At 46.6% G+C, this 18,605-nt stretch overlaps 1 protein-coding gene across 2 annotated transcripts in view; it reads right to left on the reverse strand.

The window, feature by feature from the left end:
- LRCH1 (leucine rich repeats and calponin homology domain containing 1) overlaps positions 1-18,083 on the reverse strand; it is a 194,525-nt gene extending 176,442 nt beyond the window's left edge. The window contains exon 1 of one of the 2 annotated variants that reach the window (XM_082602166.1): positions 17,352-18,074. In XM_082602166.1, coding sequence (XP_082458292.1) covers positions 17,352-17,655 — 304 coding nt within the window. In that variant the 5' untranslated portion in view covers positions 17,656-18,074. Of the gene's footprint in view, positions 1-17,351 lie in introns of both variants that reach the window. The other variant, XM_082602167.1, reaches the window with a different exon arrangement.
- Positions 18,084-18,605: the final 522 nt, after the last annotated feature.

An 18,605-nucleotide genomic window follows, 5' to 3' on the forward strand; every position in this document is an offset into this window, starting at 1 on the left:
TTCTATCACCCCTTGTACTGCCCCAGGCAATCACCTCCCCACCCCAGTCCCAGCTCCCTGTCTGCTCTAGGTCTCTATGCCTATTTTACTATCATCATTTAAACCATGCTTACGTTTTATATAGACTCCTTTCTATGCATGCTATATTTCACAATTTTAAAATGAGTGCTGTATTTTGCCCACTAAGATTAGAGACAAATGCCAAAGACCTTCCTGCGAGGGTTTCTTGGTGTGAAAGTTAAAATGAGGAACCAGCCAAGCATTGTCATTCCCTCAAAGGGCAGCAGTATGGGCAGCTGACAGAGATGACCAGGATAAACTGTTCAGATCCTAGACCTGATCTGACACTGAAGTGGCCAGAGGGCCTGGGCAAATCATTTACCTTGTCTCCACTTCAGTTTATCTTAAAACATGGTGTCTATGTCCCATGAGTAGAGTGGTCATGTAATTTATCATCCAAATCGGGATGTGTTAAAAAGAGGTGCTATTATTCAGTAGTCCAGGGCAAAAGGTATCAACCAGACTGTCCCCAGCAAACCTGGACTTAGGTTGACACTATTTAGGGGCATCCTATAAGAGCACTTCTTGTGATGTCCACAGTGACCTAATGTTCTCTTGAAAAATGAAAGAGCATTGCATAGAATTATACAAAGCAAGGTGTTTGAAAGCTGAAGTCTTTCATCCAAAGGTGATGGAGCTCCCAAGGTTCATGGCAGCATTAATTACAACTGCCAAGGTATGGAAGCAACCTAAGTGTCCATCAACAGATGAATGGATAAAGAAGATATGGTATATATATACTATAGAATAGTACTCAGCCATAAAAAAGAATGACATTTTGCCATTTGCAGGAACATGGATGGACTTGGAGGGCATTATGCTAAGTGAAATAAGTCAGAGAAAGACACGTACTATATGATTTCACTTATATGTGGAATCTAAAAAATACAACAAACTAGTGAATAAAACAAAAAAGAAGCAGATTCGCAGATGTAAAGAACAAACTAGTGGTTACTAGTTGGGGGGAGGGAATATAGGGATAAGGGGGAAAAGGGTTATTATGGGAGTATATGAAATGATGTGTGTGAAACTTTTGAAAATTGTAAAGCACTAAAGAATTTAAAGAACCTTTCATTCAATTAAAAAAAAAAAAAAAAAGTGGACTCCCCCGGCGGTCCAGTGGTTAACACTCCTCGCTTCCACTGCACAGGGCACCGGATGGATCCCTGGTAGGGGAACTAAGATCCCACATGTGGCGTGGTGAGGCCAAAAACAAAAAAAAAAAACAAAAAAAAAGGTGACGGGGCTCATCCAACCCAATCTACTGTGTGGTATTAAGAGATCACAATCAAGGAGGCCTGGCTGACAGAAGAGAGATTTCTAAGACACTGAGATACAGAGAGTGCACACGCTGAAGACACAGACCGACTTTAGAAAGACCCAGGCAGCCTGACTGTGAAAGCACTTAGCTGGCCTATCCTGTCTTTGTCATTCACTCCCTAAGAGGCAGACATTAAGGGCTCTGTCAGGGCACATTACCTCGGAACTCCCACTGTGCCAATTTCATATTGAGATACCAAGTCTTCATTAACATACTGATTCCAAGGACTTTGGGGGCGGGGGGTAGGGAAGCAACAGCAAGTCTTCACAGCTGCCGAATGAATTTCATAAAACAGATCAGACTTTGGCTCATTAACACTCATAAAGTTATGGCATGGCACCCTTTAAAGTACTGCACGGACACAACAAAGCATTAAATGCAAATATCTGAACAAACCACGGTTAAGAGTTTATTACAAGACTATGGCCACTGGAAGGACTGGTACAACTAAAATTAACTTTGATTTATCCAGGCTTCCAAAAGACAGAAAAATACACATAATTGCCTTAAATTGCATGCAGAGATTATCATCCTCACCTCCAACGGAACTGCACAAAGAGAGGTCTATTTGCCTTCAATTGCACAATCAGATTCCTTTGAATTAGATCAATTTGCATAAACACAAAAAATTTTGGTTATTTAGCCATAAACTGTGCTGCCATTTTAGCCAGTGGGCTGCTGTGCTATTTCTTTTATAAGATTTTAAAAGCAATTAATTAATGCATTGAAGGATCTTCATTACAACATAAAATGCATTAGAAGTTGACTCAATGATTATTACTTAGAAAAACAACTTTGAGAATGTAAGCACTTGTGTTACAGAGGGAATGGTCTAGGAAGTAAATTACTTGGTCACTCACCCAATGGCTATTCATTCATTTCTCACTGGAGGGAATAAAATAAAGTAAATTTTAAATAGGCTGTTCAAATAAGTTACGTATTATAAAGTCTAACAAAATTTTATACCAAAACTAAAAACCTGAAGGTGTTATTTAAATTTTTTAATAATAGACATGTTGGAGGATTTTTAAAACCAATACTGTTGCTTGCTGGAAAGCACAGTTCTTAGAAATGGAGCTGATAACTGGCCACTAGCAATAGGTAAGGATTAGGGCTAGAACTCCCCATGCATGCACCTTGGTCTCCTGCATCCACTTTCAGATTAATGAGAGAAACAACATTAGGCTGGAATCTGACTCCTCCGTCTATAAGTCACCCCGAGGATTGCCTATCAGAATGCTCTGGGCTCGATTCACATTGCAAAATCTCCCCCTCCGATCTGTCCTTCCAACTCTAAATATGCAGTAACGCTACAACAGAGCACGGCATAGAGGAAGAAAACGTAATTCCTTCTTTCCTTTTAGGTCCTTTGGCTGGCCTAATAATCAAATTGATATGAAACAATTAACAGGAAAAAAACAAAGTCCCTATGTACAGGAGCTCAAAAATATACGATACTGAAAGAAGTGACCAAAGCAGGCAGCTGTTGTATCTTTTAGACAAAATAAATAAATAAATCTGTGAAAAATGGACAAGACAAAGGGGTTTGAGCTTGGGGTGGTAAGTGAGTGAAGTAAATTTGTTTATACAGCCTTCTCGGCCCTGGATTCCCTATCTCTGGTGATAAGAATGTCTTCTACCCCTCTTTGGTACAGGAAGAGTACCTTTCACACAGGAGATTTATTTCCTGCTTTCAGGGAGACAAAGGAGGCCAAGTGTCCCTGCACCGACTGTTTCTTTTTTTTTTTTTTTTTGCTGTACGCAGGCCTCTCACTGTTGTGGCCTCTCCCGTTGCGGAGCACAGGCTCCGGACGCACAGGCTCAGCGGCCATGGCTCACGGGCCCAGCCGCTCCGCGGCATATGGGATCCTCCCAGACCGGGGCACGAACCCGTATCCCCTGCATCGGCAGGCGGACTCTCAACCACTGCGCCACCAGGGAGGCCCCCGACTGTTTCTTAAGTAACTTTCGGTTCAAAAGAATCAATATGCCAAAGTGGCATACTTTGGGGTGGCATATTCTGCTCCCCCTCAATAGCAAGAGACTCCAACACTTCTTCAACCAGAGTTCGGACCCCAACTTTAGCTCTGGCCTTACTGGCTCTACAAACGTACTCAGATTGCCTAACCGATGTTTCCTTCTCCGCTCCAAGGACACTACCTACCTTGCAAGGGGAGGGGTTAACCTTCATGAGGGTTGAAGGAGGAAATACCCTGAAGGGCCCAGACCATATCCCCCTTTCAGTTCCCTTGTCAGTAACTTCAGGGTGATACTGAACCTATCACCAGGCTTCTGATGAAATGACTTCTGATTAAAGTTCAAAACAAATGCTGATGCCGGGAAAACAGTGAGAAAAGAAATGATACGTTTAAATCCGAGTATTTATTCTTTAACCTCTGCTTCTTCATAGACATGTTCTCACTCCTTAGAGAAGTATCTGCTACACATCTTCGGAGCAGTGGCCAGGAACATAAAGAGACTCACAAATTGTTTCTTGCCAAGAGCATCAAAGGTGATCAATTTGTTTATTTTGATCTGGAAGAGTTCTTAAATCCATGGCAGGACTCTTGCAGAGGGCGGAGAGCTGTGCTACAAACCCTCCTCTGAGGCCCCACCCCCTCCTTCCTACTCCTCCATCCCAAGGCCCAAAACAAGCCTTGGTCCCAGCACCCTTTGCAGGAATACATAGTGTAGCCCCAGAATACGCTCCCCATTCTCCACTGGGGAGCACTCTTCTCTACCAGCCTGTCCCCTCAGGATTTCTTTGTCCTGATGAAATCAAATCAAACCTACGAAGGCTATTATATTGAGGAATGAATGGAAATCACATTAAGAACTCAGAAGATACAGTCCTGGCTCAAACACTTACTAGAAACATAACCCAAGGAAAATGATTTCACCATCTAGTCTGGGTTTCCTTACACATAAGCCCTGAATGTTTTGAGCTGGAAGAATAAATAGCACCTACTCCATCACCCTCCAAAGACTGTCAAAAGAATATAACGCTTACACATACTGAAAGCATGTATATTGAAGCTTTCTGGATATCAAGATTATTTTATTAATGTCACAATATTTCTAGGAATCTAGTCTTTTTGTGCCTTAGAAGATTGACTCTCTTTTCTAAAGATAATGGACTATAATAATAATAATGGCGGGGCCTCCCTGGCGGTCCAGTGGTTGGGACTCCAAGCTTCCACTGCAGGGGTAGCAGGTTCAATCCCTGGTCGGGGAAGTAAGATCCCGCACGCAGCTCGGCCACAATAATAATAATAATGGGGGCTTCCCTGGTGGTGCAGTGGTTGAGAGTCCGCCTGCTGATGCAGGGGACACGGGTTCGTGCCCCGGTCCAGGAAGATCCCACATGCCGCGGAGCGGCTGGGCCCGTGAGCCATGGCCACTGAGCCTGCGCGTCCGGAGCCTGTGCTCCACAAGGGGAGAGGCCACAACAGTGAGAGGCCCACGTACCGCAAAAAAAAAATAATAATAATAATGGCAAACGTCAACAGCAGGCATTGACCTGAGTACTTTACACCTATATTCATTCATTTCCTCCTCACAATAATCCCATGATCATTATCCCTCATTGTATGACCAGGCTCAGGGAGCTTAAGTACTAGCCATATCCTGGTAAAACCAGGACTGAGACCCAGCCACGTGTGCTCTTAGCCACTACGGCAATGACAGGCTAACAATGTGCAGTTATCTATTTTACTGCAGTTATATTATTTTACTATGACGCATAACCCCACGGGAATCGAGGAAGGCCAGCGACATCTGCGGGCCACTCGCTCTGAGCCAGACCCGAACTCCATGTACCTCCTTTTACAACAGCCCTGAGTGAGGAAGAGTATTTTCACTATTAACAAATTACAGACCTGAAGTTCAGGGAGACTCATCATTTGCTTCAAAGTCCAAAATAAATAAGTTGGGGAGATAATACGCAAAAAAAATACAACCATTAGGCAGAGAGGTGTTTAAATCCCTGCCCGTCTCCCTCAGGGGGCATCTCCTGGGCCGGCACCTCTTAGGCCTGAGGCCTCACGGAGTCCCAGAACTGACCCCCAACTTATGCCGACCCTTGCTCCCCACACCAGGGGGAAGGGACACCCAGTCTGCTGGGCCCACTGACCAAGGGGCCTAGAAGGGAGGGGAACTTTCTGACATCAGGTAGGAATGGCCGCAGGGGAGAGAGTTATCCCCAAGAGGCAGGAGGTTCACATCCTGATGCCACAATCTCCAGATTCAGAATTCCTTGTCAGAACAGAGCTTACATTTTTCCAAAGAAACACCATCGACACAAAGGCCCGGCTCTGCTAGGGTTAAATAGAGGGTTGGCGGGGGAACCAAACCACCACTTACTACTGTATTTCCACTGGAAAATGTATTTCAAGTGCCAAGAAAACCCTTGCTATGATAGGCGGCTGTGGACCTCCAGGTTGTGAGTCTGGGTGGGACTTCCCAACACGCCTTTTAGTACTTGGGAGCCAATTTACACGGAGCCCATGCATGTCCTCCAAACCACATGCAGTAAAATCCTGAACTAACACATTTAATCTGTAACCACTCTTAGTTTTCTATCTTGTTCTCCCCAGCTTTGGACCACATGTTATTAAAGGTTTCACAGTATTTTTTCTTTTAGGGACCTTCCCCGTGGCTGGTCTGGGTGAGGCTGACCTGAGAATCTATGGAGGGAGGGAGGTCTTCCGTCCATCCAGTGTAGCCTCCAGGCTCCACAGAAACGGCCCTCTGCTGGGAGTTGCCACTGCCCTGCTGTGTGACCTTGCGCAAGGGGCTGAAGCTCTCTGAACCTCAGTGTCCTCAGCTATTAAATGAGGGAGAGATGTGAATGGGTGGTTTCTAGATATCTAAACTCCCTCTTCAGGCTACAATGGTCAAGAAAGGGATTTCAGAGGCAGATGAATTTCAACCAGACACAGGTGGTTGAGTGGAACCTAGCGAACAGCTGGAAGAGTTAGGAATTACTGAGTTCCTACTACAGTTAAAACAGAACACTCAGCAAGAATTAAATGAGGCAATGTATGTATTACATATATTTAATATATATATTAACATATAAAGCACTTGGAGGAATGCCTGGCACAGAGGGAGCACCTGACAATGTTATCTATTGTTGTTATAATCATTGTTCTCACAACTCAGTTAAGTACGTATTGCTCCCATTTTATAGCTGACATCAGTTTATAGAAAACTGATACCCGGGGTTTAAGTTATCTGGTCAGAGTAACACAGTTTATAATTGACAAAGCCAAGATTTGGACCCAGGTCCTTGAGGCTCAAGAAAGCTGATGTTTAACCTCTAATCTACCCAAGATGGAAGACAGACTGAAAGGCTTTATCTGGAAAAGACACTTGTTAATGAGAATACTATACATGTATAGTACTTTCAAACATGTTATTTTTTTAATCCTTACTCAATTCTGCAAAGTATGTACCATAGAACTATGTCTCTAATTTTTTTAATCATCCACAGATCCTATACATGACAGGTACTCAAAAATTTTACTTTCACCTTACTTGTTAATTTCAAGCACGATGGGATACAATAAAACTGCATCCATCCCCTTCAGAAGTCAGGATAACTCTACCTCCTGATGTAACCTGGCTTACCAAACACTTGCAAATGTTGAAGAAAGCAACCTTATCTTTCTTTTTACTACTGTTGAGAAAGCGTAACTCTGGGGACCCCCCAACCACCAAAAAGAAGATTCTAAATTTGTGAGAGATGGTGGGGAGAAGGGAGGCCCAGACTAGCCAGAGTCACCCATTTTTAAGGATGAATGTGGCCCCTTCCCCTTTTACAACACATCATGTGCTCAATAACAGTAATTGAGGGTCTATCTCGCACCCAGGCGGGGTCAGCATGGTGTTGTGCTGGGTCCTGGGGGTGGAGTGGTGAATAAGACAGGCCTGGCTTGGGCCTCATGGGAGGGCAGACTGGCACAGCACCAAGTCACTGTATCCAGGCTGGGGGAGGAACAGTAGCTAGCTACCAGCAACACCAGAGGGGGTGCATGCTGGGCTGAATCGTGTCCCCCTAAATTCACACCTAGAAGCCCTATCCCTCAGTCCCTCAGAATGTGATTTATTTGGAGATTAGGCCTTTCAAGTGGTACCCAAGGTTAAATGAGTAGGTTACGGGTGGGCCCTAATTCAGTGTGACTGGTGTCTGTACAAGAAGAGGAAATCTGGACTCGCAAAGAGACACCAGGGACTCTCAGGCACAGAGGAAGGGCCATATGGGAACACACAGGGAGGCTGGCCGTTGACAAGCGAAGGAGAGACGCCTCGGGAGAAACCAGCCCCACTGACACCCTGACTTTGGACTCAGCCTCCAGAACTGGGAGGAGATAAATGTCTGGTGTTTAAGCCCCCCAGTCTGTGGTATTTTGTTATGCGGCCCAAGCCAACTAATACAGTGGGTGATGCTGAGAAGCAAAAAGATGTCATGTGAAAAAAAATAAGGTCAGCACTGAAAAAAAAGGCAGCATATCAGCAAACTGTGCATAGTGGCAGATCCAAGATGATGGACTGAGAGTGCAGGGACTAAGAGAGGGCTGTGAGTAGGAAAGAGGAGACAGAACGGTGCACTGACGTTAATCTAGCATTTTCTGTGACAGACATGAAGGGCACATACGAAAATAAGGAAAGACCCCTGCCTAGCCAGACCTCACAGGCCAGCGAAGGAGGAAAAAGCTGAAACCTGGGGAAAGCACCAAAGAGGAAGGCAAGAATTAACAAAAAATGGGCTTCCCTGGTGGCGCAGTGGTTGAGAGTCCGCCTGCCGATGCAGGGGACACGGGTTCGTGCCCCGGTCCGGGGGGATCCCACATGCCGTGGAGCGGCTGGGCCCGTGAGCCATGGCCACTGAGCCTGCGCGTCCGGAGCCTGTGCTCCGCGGCGGGAGCGGCCACAACAGTGAGAGGCCCGCGTAATGCAAAAAATAAAAAAAAGAATTAACAAAAAATGCCAGAAGGAAATAATGCAAAAGTGCCTTAAAGCTATGCCTGATTCAGTGCTCAGATCTGCAAGGAAGGGATGGCAGGGAGGCCCGTGTCTGGAGTAGGCTGGGGACTGGATGAAATAGGAGCATGGTTAAGGTGAGTCTTCCAGGGCAGGGAGGAGGGCAAAGTGAGGGAAATGACCTGGAAAAGCAAAACGAAGGCAATCTAAAGGAAGGCAAGTCAGGCAGTCTGCCGGTGATGCTACCTTTGAAATTGTCACTGTTGCCTGCAGAGCTAAAGTGCCTCAAAGCAGAGCCAAGCTGAGGGAACCAGGTCAGGTGCACGGAGGCTACTCGTAGCACTGTACAGCATCAACATCAAAAAATGGGAAAGAACGTTAGGGAGATACACCGAGTAGCAAAACTCCATGGCCTGCGCTGCAGGGGTCAGCTGTCAAGAGCAAGGCCACAGGAGAAGCCAGAAGATTAAGAAAACTAAAATGGGGCCTCTCTCTGCCCATCTGGGGAGAACAGTGAAGGGGAAATTCAAGGCTCACTGAGCCAGAGGGATCCCGGCTCTGCTTCAAGTCACACGGTCTTAGGGCCCCTCCAGCAAAGAGACTGAGGAAACACAGCAAAAGGAAGCAAGTGAGTATCACGGCAGATTCCAAAATTATAAAGCCTGACCTTGGTGACTTAAAATATCCTGGAGGGACTTCCCTGGTGGTGCAGTGGTTAAGAATCGCCTGCCAATGCAGGGGACACGGGTTCGAGCCCTGGTCCGGGAAGATCCCACATGCCACGGAGCAACTAAGCCCGTGTGCCACAACTACTGAGCCTGCGCTCTAGAGCCCGCGAGCCACAACTACTGAGCCCGTGTACCATAACTACTGAAGCCTGCACACCTAGAGACTGTGCTCCGCAATAAGAGAAGCCACTGCAATGAGAAGCCCGCGCACCGCAACGAAGAGTAGCCCCTGCTCGCTGCAACTAGAGAAAGGCCAAACGCAGCAACGAAGACCCAATGCAACCAAAAATAAATAAATAAAATAAATTTATATAAAATAATTATTTCTATATACTAGCAACAAAAAATGAAGATGAGTGCAAAAAATTTAGAAAAAATTTAAAAATCATGGAAAAGTTCCAGGTACCATAAGTTAAGCTGGCTCAGTATCAACGTCATATTAACACAGGAGCAATAATGTCTCATCAAGCAAAAAAAATAAAATGTTTCTGTGATGCAAATCAAACACTGCTGTTCTGATTTTTTTTGTCCCCGCTATATTCCTCCTCTATGGCCAGTGAAGCAGGATAGGGATGGGAAAAAGTACGAGCGCACAGAAATCCAACTATAAAGGCATTTCCCTCCTACTGCCTTGCTGGAGTAACAGCAAGAGAAGCCACATTCTCACAGTTCCTCAACTTTCTGTTCATGTAAACAGTCTCAATCGATTTTTGAATTACTCTGTGGGAACAGATGGTTTCCAAATGTATGACTTCTTACTACAGTTTATGGAAGCAATACTACTGAACTCTGAAATTAAGATGAAGAAAACACAGACATGCTTCAAGCTTGCATCTTTATTGGCAGGCCTAGTTTTCCTGAACTAAGGCTTACATGGAATCTTGACTTTCCATATTTTTTCTTTTCTTTCTCGCTTTTTTTTTTCTTTTTTCGTTAAACAATTCACACGACACACACAAAAACTTGTCTGAAATATAATAGCAGCTGAAAATTCTGCGGCAAAAATTCTTCCACGCCACAAAAAACAGCAGCGGTAACAGAGGCCTCTAGACTTCCCATAAATTATACATAAACAAAGGCATCAGATATGTAAATATAGCTGGGTTTTGGGTCTTATATCCTTAAGCCTTTTATGATAGATTATAATTTTATATTTGAAATAAACACTGCAATTAACACCAAATTACCTTAATTCCAACAAGTGACACAGTCACTGAAAGAGCTTGGTGGCAGTACCAGATCAAAGCCCAGGCCAGTTTTCCCTGATGTGTTTCTAAGGCAGAAGTCTAATTTTCCAAAAAGCTAAACCAAATCTGGAAAGTAGCATCACAGACAAGTTTTTGTGAGGCACAGACAAAAGTTCAAGTCATGTGGTCTGACTGATGAACCCATATGCACCTTAAATAGAGTTTATAGCATTTCTGCCATTTAAATTGCCAAGTCTCTGAAAAAGCATACTCAATACGGCACCTGGGGGAGATGACTCTGGGAAGAGATGAAGAGAAAGTAAATGCTGCCCAGCCTAAAGATAAAACATCTTTATACCTATATCTCTATCAATAGAAATTTATAGAGCAAATGAAAATTTTGGTGCAAAAAAAATACTTTCATGCAACAAAAGAACTGTAGCAATAAGAGATGCCTCTAGACTTACTATAAATTATACATAAATAAAGGCATCAGATATGCAAATATAATTGGGCTTTCTTTTTTGGTTAAGCAAGTCACACACCTACATAAATTTATGTAGATATAGATATATACCTATAAATACAAGTATATAAGTATACCTATAGACATAGGTAAATAGATATACCTATAGATATAGGTAGACAGATATAGGTAGGTAGGTAGACAAACAGATATGAAAAAGGGGAAAAATAGAAAAGTACACACAAAAGAAGGAAACAACTTATGCTTAAATAAGTAATGATGAAGTTGAGTAACAGGACAGAAAAAGCCTTTGTTCACACCAGTAGGACAGCAAGAGCAAAAGGAAATTAACCTCTGCACTGATCAACACCAACATGGATTTCAAAAGGTATCTACCCTTTAAATGCTTACACCAAAGAACTGCTAAACCACAGCATGAAAAATTTAAGTTTGCAACAAAACTCAAAAAAAAAAAAAAAAAAACCTTAGTCAACAATCGAAGTTAAAAATTTTAAATAGTGGGGTGTGCCGAATTTTTGCCTCATAACATACACTCACCAAAAATCAAATAAGATGTCGCAGTGACTGACAAACAATCCGGTAGAATCCTCTCAATGATGAAGTCAAACCTTAGGCTGAACTTATAAACCGGCACAGATCAAAAATTACCAGAGGTTTCGTTGCCTATGGTTGTATGCTATTACCCTAGAAACATGATTAGTGTGCTTCTGCCTTTTCAATAAAGAACAGCCCATAATGCAAGCAATGAGAATAGAGGTATGTTTGTGGAGATTGTTTCCGCCACAAACAGAAACGTGGAAGAGCACATCTGGGTATGGTTCAGAGACACCATATATATGGAGTCTTAGTAGTTCTAACAGCTTTTACTATTAGAAGTCCTCTGCATTGAAACTGATCAACAAGAAAAAAATAATAATAGGAAGGAAAAGGATGTGACTCATTGTTTATGAATGAAGTATTCAGAATATATGTCATTAATATAGCCATTTAAATAATGACTACCACAATAAACTATCATTACAGCAATGACTAATAAATTTAATTCAATAGCAGAAACATAATTTGAAACAAGATATAACTATAAAAGAACACACGTTCTACGAAAACACATGTGATTTCAAGTTTCATTACATTTGTAATGAAAAATCTTTATGAACGAAATGGCATGGTTTTTGAGACCAAATAGATATCACCAAGTCCTGGGTGCATCCCAATGACTAAAGCGTGCTAATATCCCAAGGATTCGGCTGCTACAGGATGGGAGTGGGGCGGGGGAAAGTCAGGCTTCAGCAGATAAGCCTGCCCACAAATCTCAGAGAAGATTCTTTGCCTCTGCAGACACTGGAGAGAGGTATCTCAGACAGACTAGGGCATTAGTCCCACAGGCTGACATATCCCAGGCGTCAGCCATCCCCAGCATCCTCAAAGGGTCCTAAGAGCCCCGTGCTCTGTTACCTCATTACATGGTGACAGTGGGGTGGGAGAATGTGACCAGAAGCACAAGCCTGAATGCCCTCTCTTACTGCTTTATTCTCAGCAAGTCTTAGGCTGTCAGGTTCTCACTCCACACGTTCAAACCATCTTTCCCACCACAGCATGGGTTCTGGGCACTTCCGTCGGAAACCTAGCCATCCTACAAAACCTGACCCAAATCCCACCTCTGCTATGAGTCTTTCCTAACCCATTTAACTGAAATGGCCTTTTAGTTCCTGAATTCTGCAATGTCTATCTACGCTATTGGCATCTCACCTTGACCTGCCTTGAGAGTCCCGTGGCTTCCTGGACCTGTTGTGGCACTCCTGTCGTGTCTTACACTTTGCACCTCCTCCAGCACCTGCACTGGCACATACAGGACCTCGATGAGTATTTGTCCCCCGCGCTGGGGAAGCCCTTCATTTCCCATATAGACTTTTCTGCTTCAAGCCACCCCAAAAGATATTGGCAATGACACAGCCCTCCCTCTCCTTAATGAGACCAACTTTCAACAACTGTTCTGCACATCAAATCGAAGAGCTTCCTTTTAATTTTCCAGGACCTCCTGCAATCAGCCTAAGACAGACACTTTCTTTTCTTACTCCTCTTTTCAATCTGCTTTATTTGTCATACAAACACCCTCTGGAACTTCCTTATCCCAAAATGACACTATTTAAAATATCAGCACTAGGGACTTCCCTGGTGGCGCAGTGGTTAAGAATTTGCCTGCCAAAGTAGGGGACATGGGTTCGAGCCCTGGTCCTGGAAGATCCCACATGCCACGGAGCAACTAAGCCTGGGTGCCACAACTACTGAACCTGCACTCCAGAGCCTGAGAGCCACAACTACTGAGCCCATGTGGCACAACTACTGAAGCCCATGCACCTAGAGCCCGTGCTCCACAACAAGAGAAGCCACCGCAATGAGAAGCCCGCACACCGCAACGAAGAGTAGCCCCCGCTCGCCGCAATTAGAGAAAGCCCGTGTGCAGCAACGAACACCAAACGCAGCCAAAAAAAAAAAAAAAAAAAAAAAAATCAGCACTAGAAAAAAAAGTTTGCTTTCCTGATGCACATATCTGTGTACTTCTTTTTATCGGGCAGATTTTCTGCTTCAGTTGATATTTATTACTAGTCATCTTTTATGCTGTTGTTACAAGCTGCTATAAGTCATCTTTAATACGAAGCAGTATGTATACTTCTAAACAAAGATATTAGAAGTATAACTTTTCCTATTCAGCCTGCAAAATCTACTTCTTCATTTGTCTCCTCACCCGCCTCCAACTAGAATGAAAACTCTATCAGAATGGATACAGGGATTCTCTGTTGGTCCCTGCTGTATCCCTAGTGCTTAGAACAGTGCCTGGCACTTAGCAGCGCTTGGTGGGTACTTGCAGAATGAATGTGGGTTGAATGAATCTCCAGATACCTTCCCAAATTCTGCTCCTCTCCACCCCTTCCCTGCTTAACAGGAATATGGTCAAGAACATATACACTAGGGACTTCCCTGGTGGCGCAGTGGTTAAGAACCCGCCTGCCAATGCAGGGAACACTTGTTTGAGCCCTGGTCCGGGAAGATCCCACATGCCGCGGAGCAACTAAGCCTGTGTGCCACAACTACTGAGCCTGCGCTCTAGAGCCCGAGAGCCACAACTACTGAGCCCACGTGGCACAACTACTGAAGCCCGTGCGCCTAGAGCCCGTGCTCCGCAATAAGAGAAGCCACCGCAGAGAAGCCCGCGCACCGCAGCGAGGAGTAGCCCCCGCTCACCACAACTAGAGAAAGCCCGCGCGCAGCAACGAAGACCCAACTCAGAAAAAAAAAAAAAGAACATATACACTAGAGTGAAACCATCAGAGTCCAATCCCTGATTCACCATTTAAGTAGGGCTATGATCTTCAGCAACTATTACTCAACTCTCCCCAGCTGTACATGAGGATCTGAATAGCTTCTAAGGAGGACCGGGCAGGAGAGTTCTGAGCACACACCCAGTGCTCATCATCGCTCTTTTGTTCAGGTTTCTCCCATTCAGCCAGTGTCACCTGTGCCACCACACCTGCATGGATCAGCCTTTCTTTCCCCTTCTCACCTGCCAAAAGACTAGACCCCGACACAACCAAACTATTTTCACTTGAATATGGGTAAATCGATAGGCTCAAAGTGAGGGGGAGAGCCTGAGAGCTTTTTTCCTATGAAAAATATGTATGCACTTGATTGACAGAGCTTAAACATCTACTGAGCAGCCCAGGGCCTCTATATTAATGTGTTTGCATCTGGGTTTTCACAACTCCTGTCCAGATAAGCTACACTGCCCAAGAGTGCAGTTCTGCTTAGGTGGCTGCCAGAATAGTTACTTTTACAAGGCATAAACCAAATGGTCTGTATTATACAACTGAACAGTGAGAAAAAGCTTTCTATGTCACTCGCTGTCTTCCAAAATTTATGAAAAAGTCCACTTTATATCTTAGGTCTTTAAGAATCTTCATATGTCCTCCTGATCTTAAGAGATATTCTGTAAACTAAATTTTAACCCCAGAGAAACCACTGTCTTTATTGTATATGTTACTGTTCATACACTCCACTCTACTAGAACTCTTTATATGCAGGAAATGTCAACACTATGCAAACGGAGGTAATTTTAACTCTTGCTTTATTTTGAGTTTTGCTCTTCCAAATAAGGAACAGTGCTCGGTAAATAGAACAAAGGGCAGAATACATTTGGTTTACACCCAGCTTTGACCTGAGGCAAAGATGATTTGGCAAAAGCAACTCTTTAACACATTCAGGTACTGAAATTTCATGTAAAATAGCTGTCTACATTGAATTCTCTTTATCTTTATAGGGTTTTCCTAAGTTTTCTACAAACTTCGGTGACACTCCCCCTCCCATAATTAACACTGCCTTTTTTAACGGCAAGTTAAGCCTCCAAGTTTTAGCTAGTTAGAATTTTCTGAGCATCAAACACGTGCAAGTGAGGTTCATAATTTTAAAACCTGCGGAACTCACAACCACAGCTCGCCACAAGCAAGCAAGAGAGAACAAAATATTTTTAAGCATTGCCGTGCCTCACATGGTAAGGCCTTCACTGAAAGAGGTGGTCTCTGCTTTTAAAAGCACGGGTTTTAGGCTTCTCTGGTGGCGCAGTGGTTGTGAATCCGCCTGCCAATGCAGGGGACACTGGTTCAAGCCCTGGTCAGGGAAGATCCCACACACCCTGGAGCAACTAAGCCCCTGAGCCACAACTACTGAAGCCCGTGCTCTGCAACAAGAGAAGCCACCACAATGAGAAGCCCGCGCACTGCAACGATGCTCACCTCAACTAGAGAAAGCCCAGGCAGCAACGAAGACCCAACACAGCCAAAAAAAAATAATTAATTAATTTTTTTTAAAAAGCGCGAGCCTTCTCAAAGAAATGCCAACAGAGCAGTTCACCCATCTTGAAATAAACGTCAGCATAACTGAATTAGAGGAACAACTTTCAATGCCCCCATCCTGAACGACAAACACATATTACTATTGGTCATGCCAGCTCCATTTTCTGCAGTCATATCCAATCCTTCCACAGCTCACTGTACACTCTATAGCAAAAGGGAAGTCGAACTTAACAACGGATTTTTTTTTTAAGTTAATGATTCAGGCAATTCTTGGAATAACTTCCACTTGAGAAAATGCAACGAAGAAGTCCTATCAAGAGACTCCCCAGCTGTTGACAGCTCAACTCTGGAAATTCCCTCCTTTATGCCCATTCCTGACTATCCCTGAATCCAAATTACAAAGTTTAATGACCCTTAAGAGCCCTTTTTGCCTCCAGTGAACTCAGAACTCTGTCTAAATATTCGTTAGGACTCAATAAAAGTTTACTGAATTAAAGGAGGGGAGCGCTAGAAACCAAGCTCCAAAAGGCAACTGTCTGCCCCCTCCCCCGAACCCCTCTTCCCGCAGGAAAGGAAACTGGGAGATCTGGAGCTGACAGTCAAGCCGTCCAGGATCCTAGGGGTCTGACACTCAGCCCTTGATGTGATGACAGCCACGAGGTCTGGGCGGTGGTTCCAAAACGGGGCACCCACTGCTCTGGGAAATGCTGGGTGCTTGCCAAGATACAAACCCTCCCCCAAGGAGCTGAAACCGGACGGTCGGGAACCGAGTCAGTTCTGTAGGGATCCCAAGGCCTGAATCGCATTCCATCAGCCTCCTTCCTGTTTATAGATCTCACTCCAGTAACTCCAACTACCAAAGAGAAAGCCGACCTCTGAGAAATATGTCAACACATGACATAACTTGAAAACGCTGTATGCTCACTGGCGCGAGTTGCAACTTGTCCGGCTCACGAAGGAAAACCGGCTCACTTTAATTACTTTCTTCTTTTTTTTTTTTAATATGCCATGCCGTCTCTTTCCAGGGCCCCCGCAAAGATCGGGTTACTGAGAACTAGGTAGCCTCGGTGGCAGGAACCAAAACGCGTGGGCGGTTAGCTAGAGGCAAAGAACCGGGGAGCCGACCCCCCCCAGCAAAAGGGCGGCGATTCGGTTTCGCTGCGATTCGGCGGCCGCTCCTTCCTCGCACAGGCGCAGGAAGGAGAAGCCTCGGCACCTCCTCGCAGTCGGCACCAAGTTGCTGGAGCGCTCAGTGATGTCGCCGCGGGGGCCTCGCGGCACCGCGCCGATGTCCTCGGGTGGGCGGAGGGCGCGCCACCTTTGTCTGGGTTTCCCCACCAGGACGGGCGACGCCTCGACGCAAAGCGGAGGCGCAGACACCGCGGCCGGCTTCCCAGACCCTACGCGGGGCCCAGAAAGCGGCCGCGGCCGCCTGAAACCTCCCACTTCCACTGCGCGCACCCGGCACGCCCGCAAGTCCCAGCCCGGCGGCCACTTCCCCCACACGGCCGCCGCGGGTGGGGAGCTGGAGACCCACGCGCTCCCACACGCTAGCGGGCCGAGCGGCCCGGAGCAGCCCGGCTCTCCCGGCGCCGCAGCGCCCACGCGGGTCCCTTCCTCAGGAGAGCACGGGCCGCTCGTCCCTCAGCAAGGCCAGATCTCAGACTGGCCACCGCGTCGGGGAAGGGACGACAGACAGCCACCCACGCCCACTGCCCGCCCTCGGCCCTCTCTCACCTGCCTGCACCGTGTCCGAGAGGTCGTGCGCGGGGGCCGCCGTCCTGGGAAATTCCTTCAGCTTCCTAGCACTGAGGTTCAACCCCCCGGAGTTGGCCGCTTCCTCCAGCGCGCGCTCCAGCCCCCGGTTCAAGGGCAGGTTGAAGCCCCCGCCGCCGCCGCCGCCGCCTCCTCCGGCCCCGCCGCTGGCTCCGGCTCCTCCGTGGTGCTGATGGTGGTGGTGGGGGGGATGATGGTGGGGGTGCAGAGTAGCCACTGACAGGGCAGGGACGAAAGGTTGGGGTTCGCTTCCCGGCGTCGCCATCTTCTCCCGGGCCCCCCACCCCGCCCTGCCGCTCCTGCCGGGGGGGTCACAGCTTTCCCCCGGGTCGGGGAGACTGCAGCCCGGGCCGAGTCCCTGCAGGGCTCCACCGAGAGATGCTGGAAGAAGCGGAGGAGGGTGTGGGAGGCGCGCGGAATGGGGGGGGGGGGCAGAAGGGGAGGCGGCAGTGGCAGCTCGGTCTCGAGGCTTTCCTGTCCCTGGCAAGCTGAGGACTGCGGCGGCGGCGGCGGCGGCAGGCAGCGCGCATGTGTCTCCTCCCGCCTCTGCTCCCTCCTCTAGGCGGCTCTCCCCTCCTTCGCCGCCTGCTCTCTCCTCCTCCTCCCCGAGAGCCGTCAGTCCAGCCCTGCGCCTTCCTCCGCCGCCCGCCGCGGTAGCTCTGCTGCTCGGCCCCGCTATCCGGGAACGTGGGGGGCTGGACGCCGTGAGATCACGGGGAGGTGAGAGGTTATCTCAATTATGCAAATTATTCTGGTTCTTTGACCCAGAGTTCCCCGAGAGGCAGTTTTTCACTGTGGGGTCAGGCCAACAGACGACCCCTGGCATTTGGGCACCTACGACGAGCCAGTCGCTGGTCCAGGTGGTCTGCATTCGTGATCTCATTAATCCAGGGACCCCGTGAGCGGAAAAATTGTTTCCCCCAGGCCACAGAGGAAGTTAAGAGTTCACCCATGCAGTCAGAGGCGGAGCTGGGTTTGAAAGTAGAGCCTTCAGACTCCAGGGTTGCCCTCCTTCCTGTAAACGCCCTCCCGGGCCGCACCTCACTGCAAACAAATAGGAGTAAGGCAGGGGGTTTTCTGAGCGATGGCAGAAAACTACAGACACAGAAAGGAAGGACTTTTCAAAATGCAGGTCGTTTTTATGGTGGACAGAACCCATTGTCCTATGAGGAAGAGGGGCTGGCTGTGGCTGGCTGAGCCCAGAACTGGGTGGGG

Source organism: Mesoplodon mirus (genome assembly GCF_964341445.2).
Source record: "Mesoplodon mirus genome assembly, chromosome: 17".
Taxonomy (NCBI): Eukaryota; Metazoa; Chordata; class Mammalia; order Artiodactyla; family Ziphiidae; genus Mesoplodon; species Mesoplodon mirus.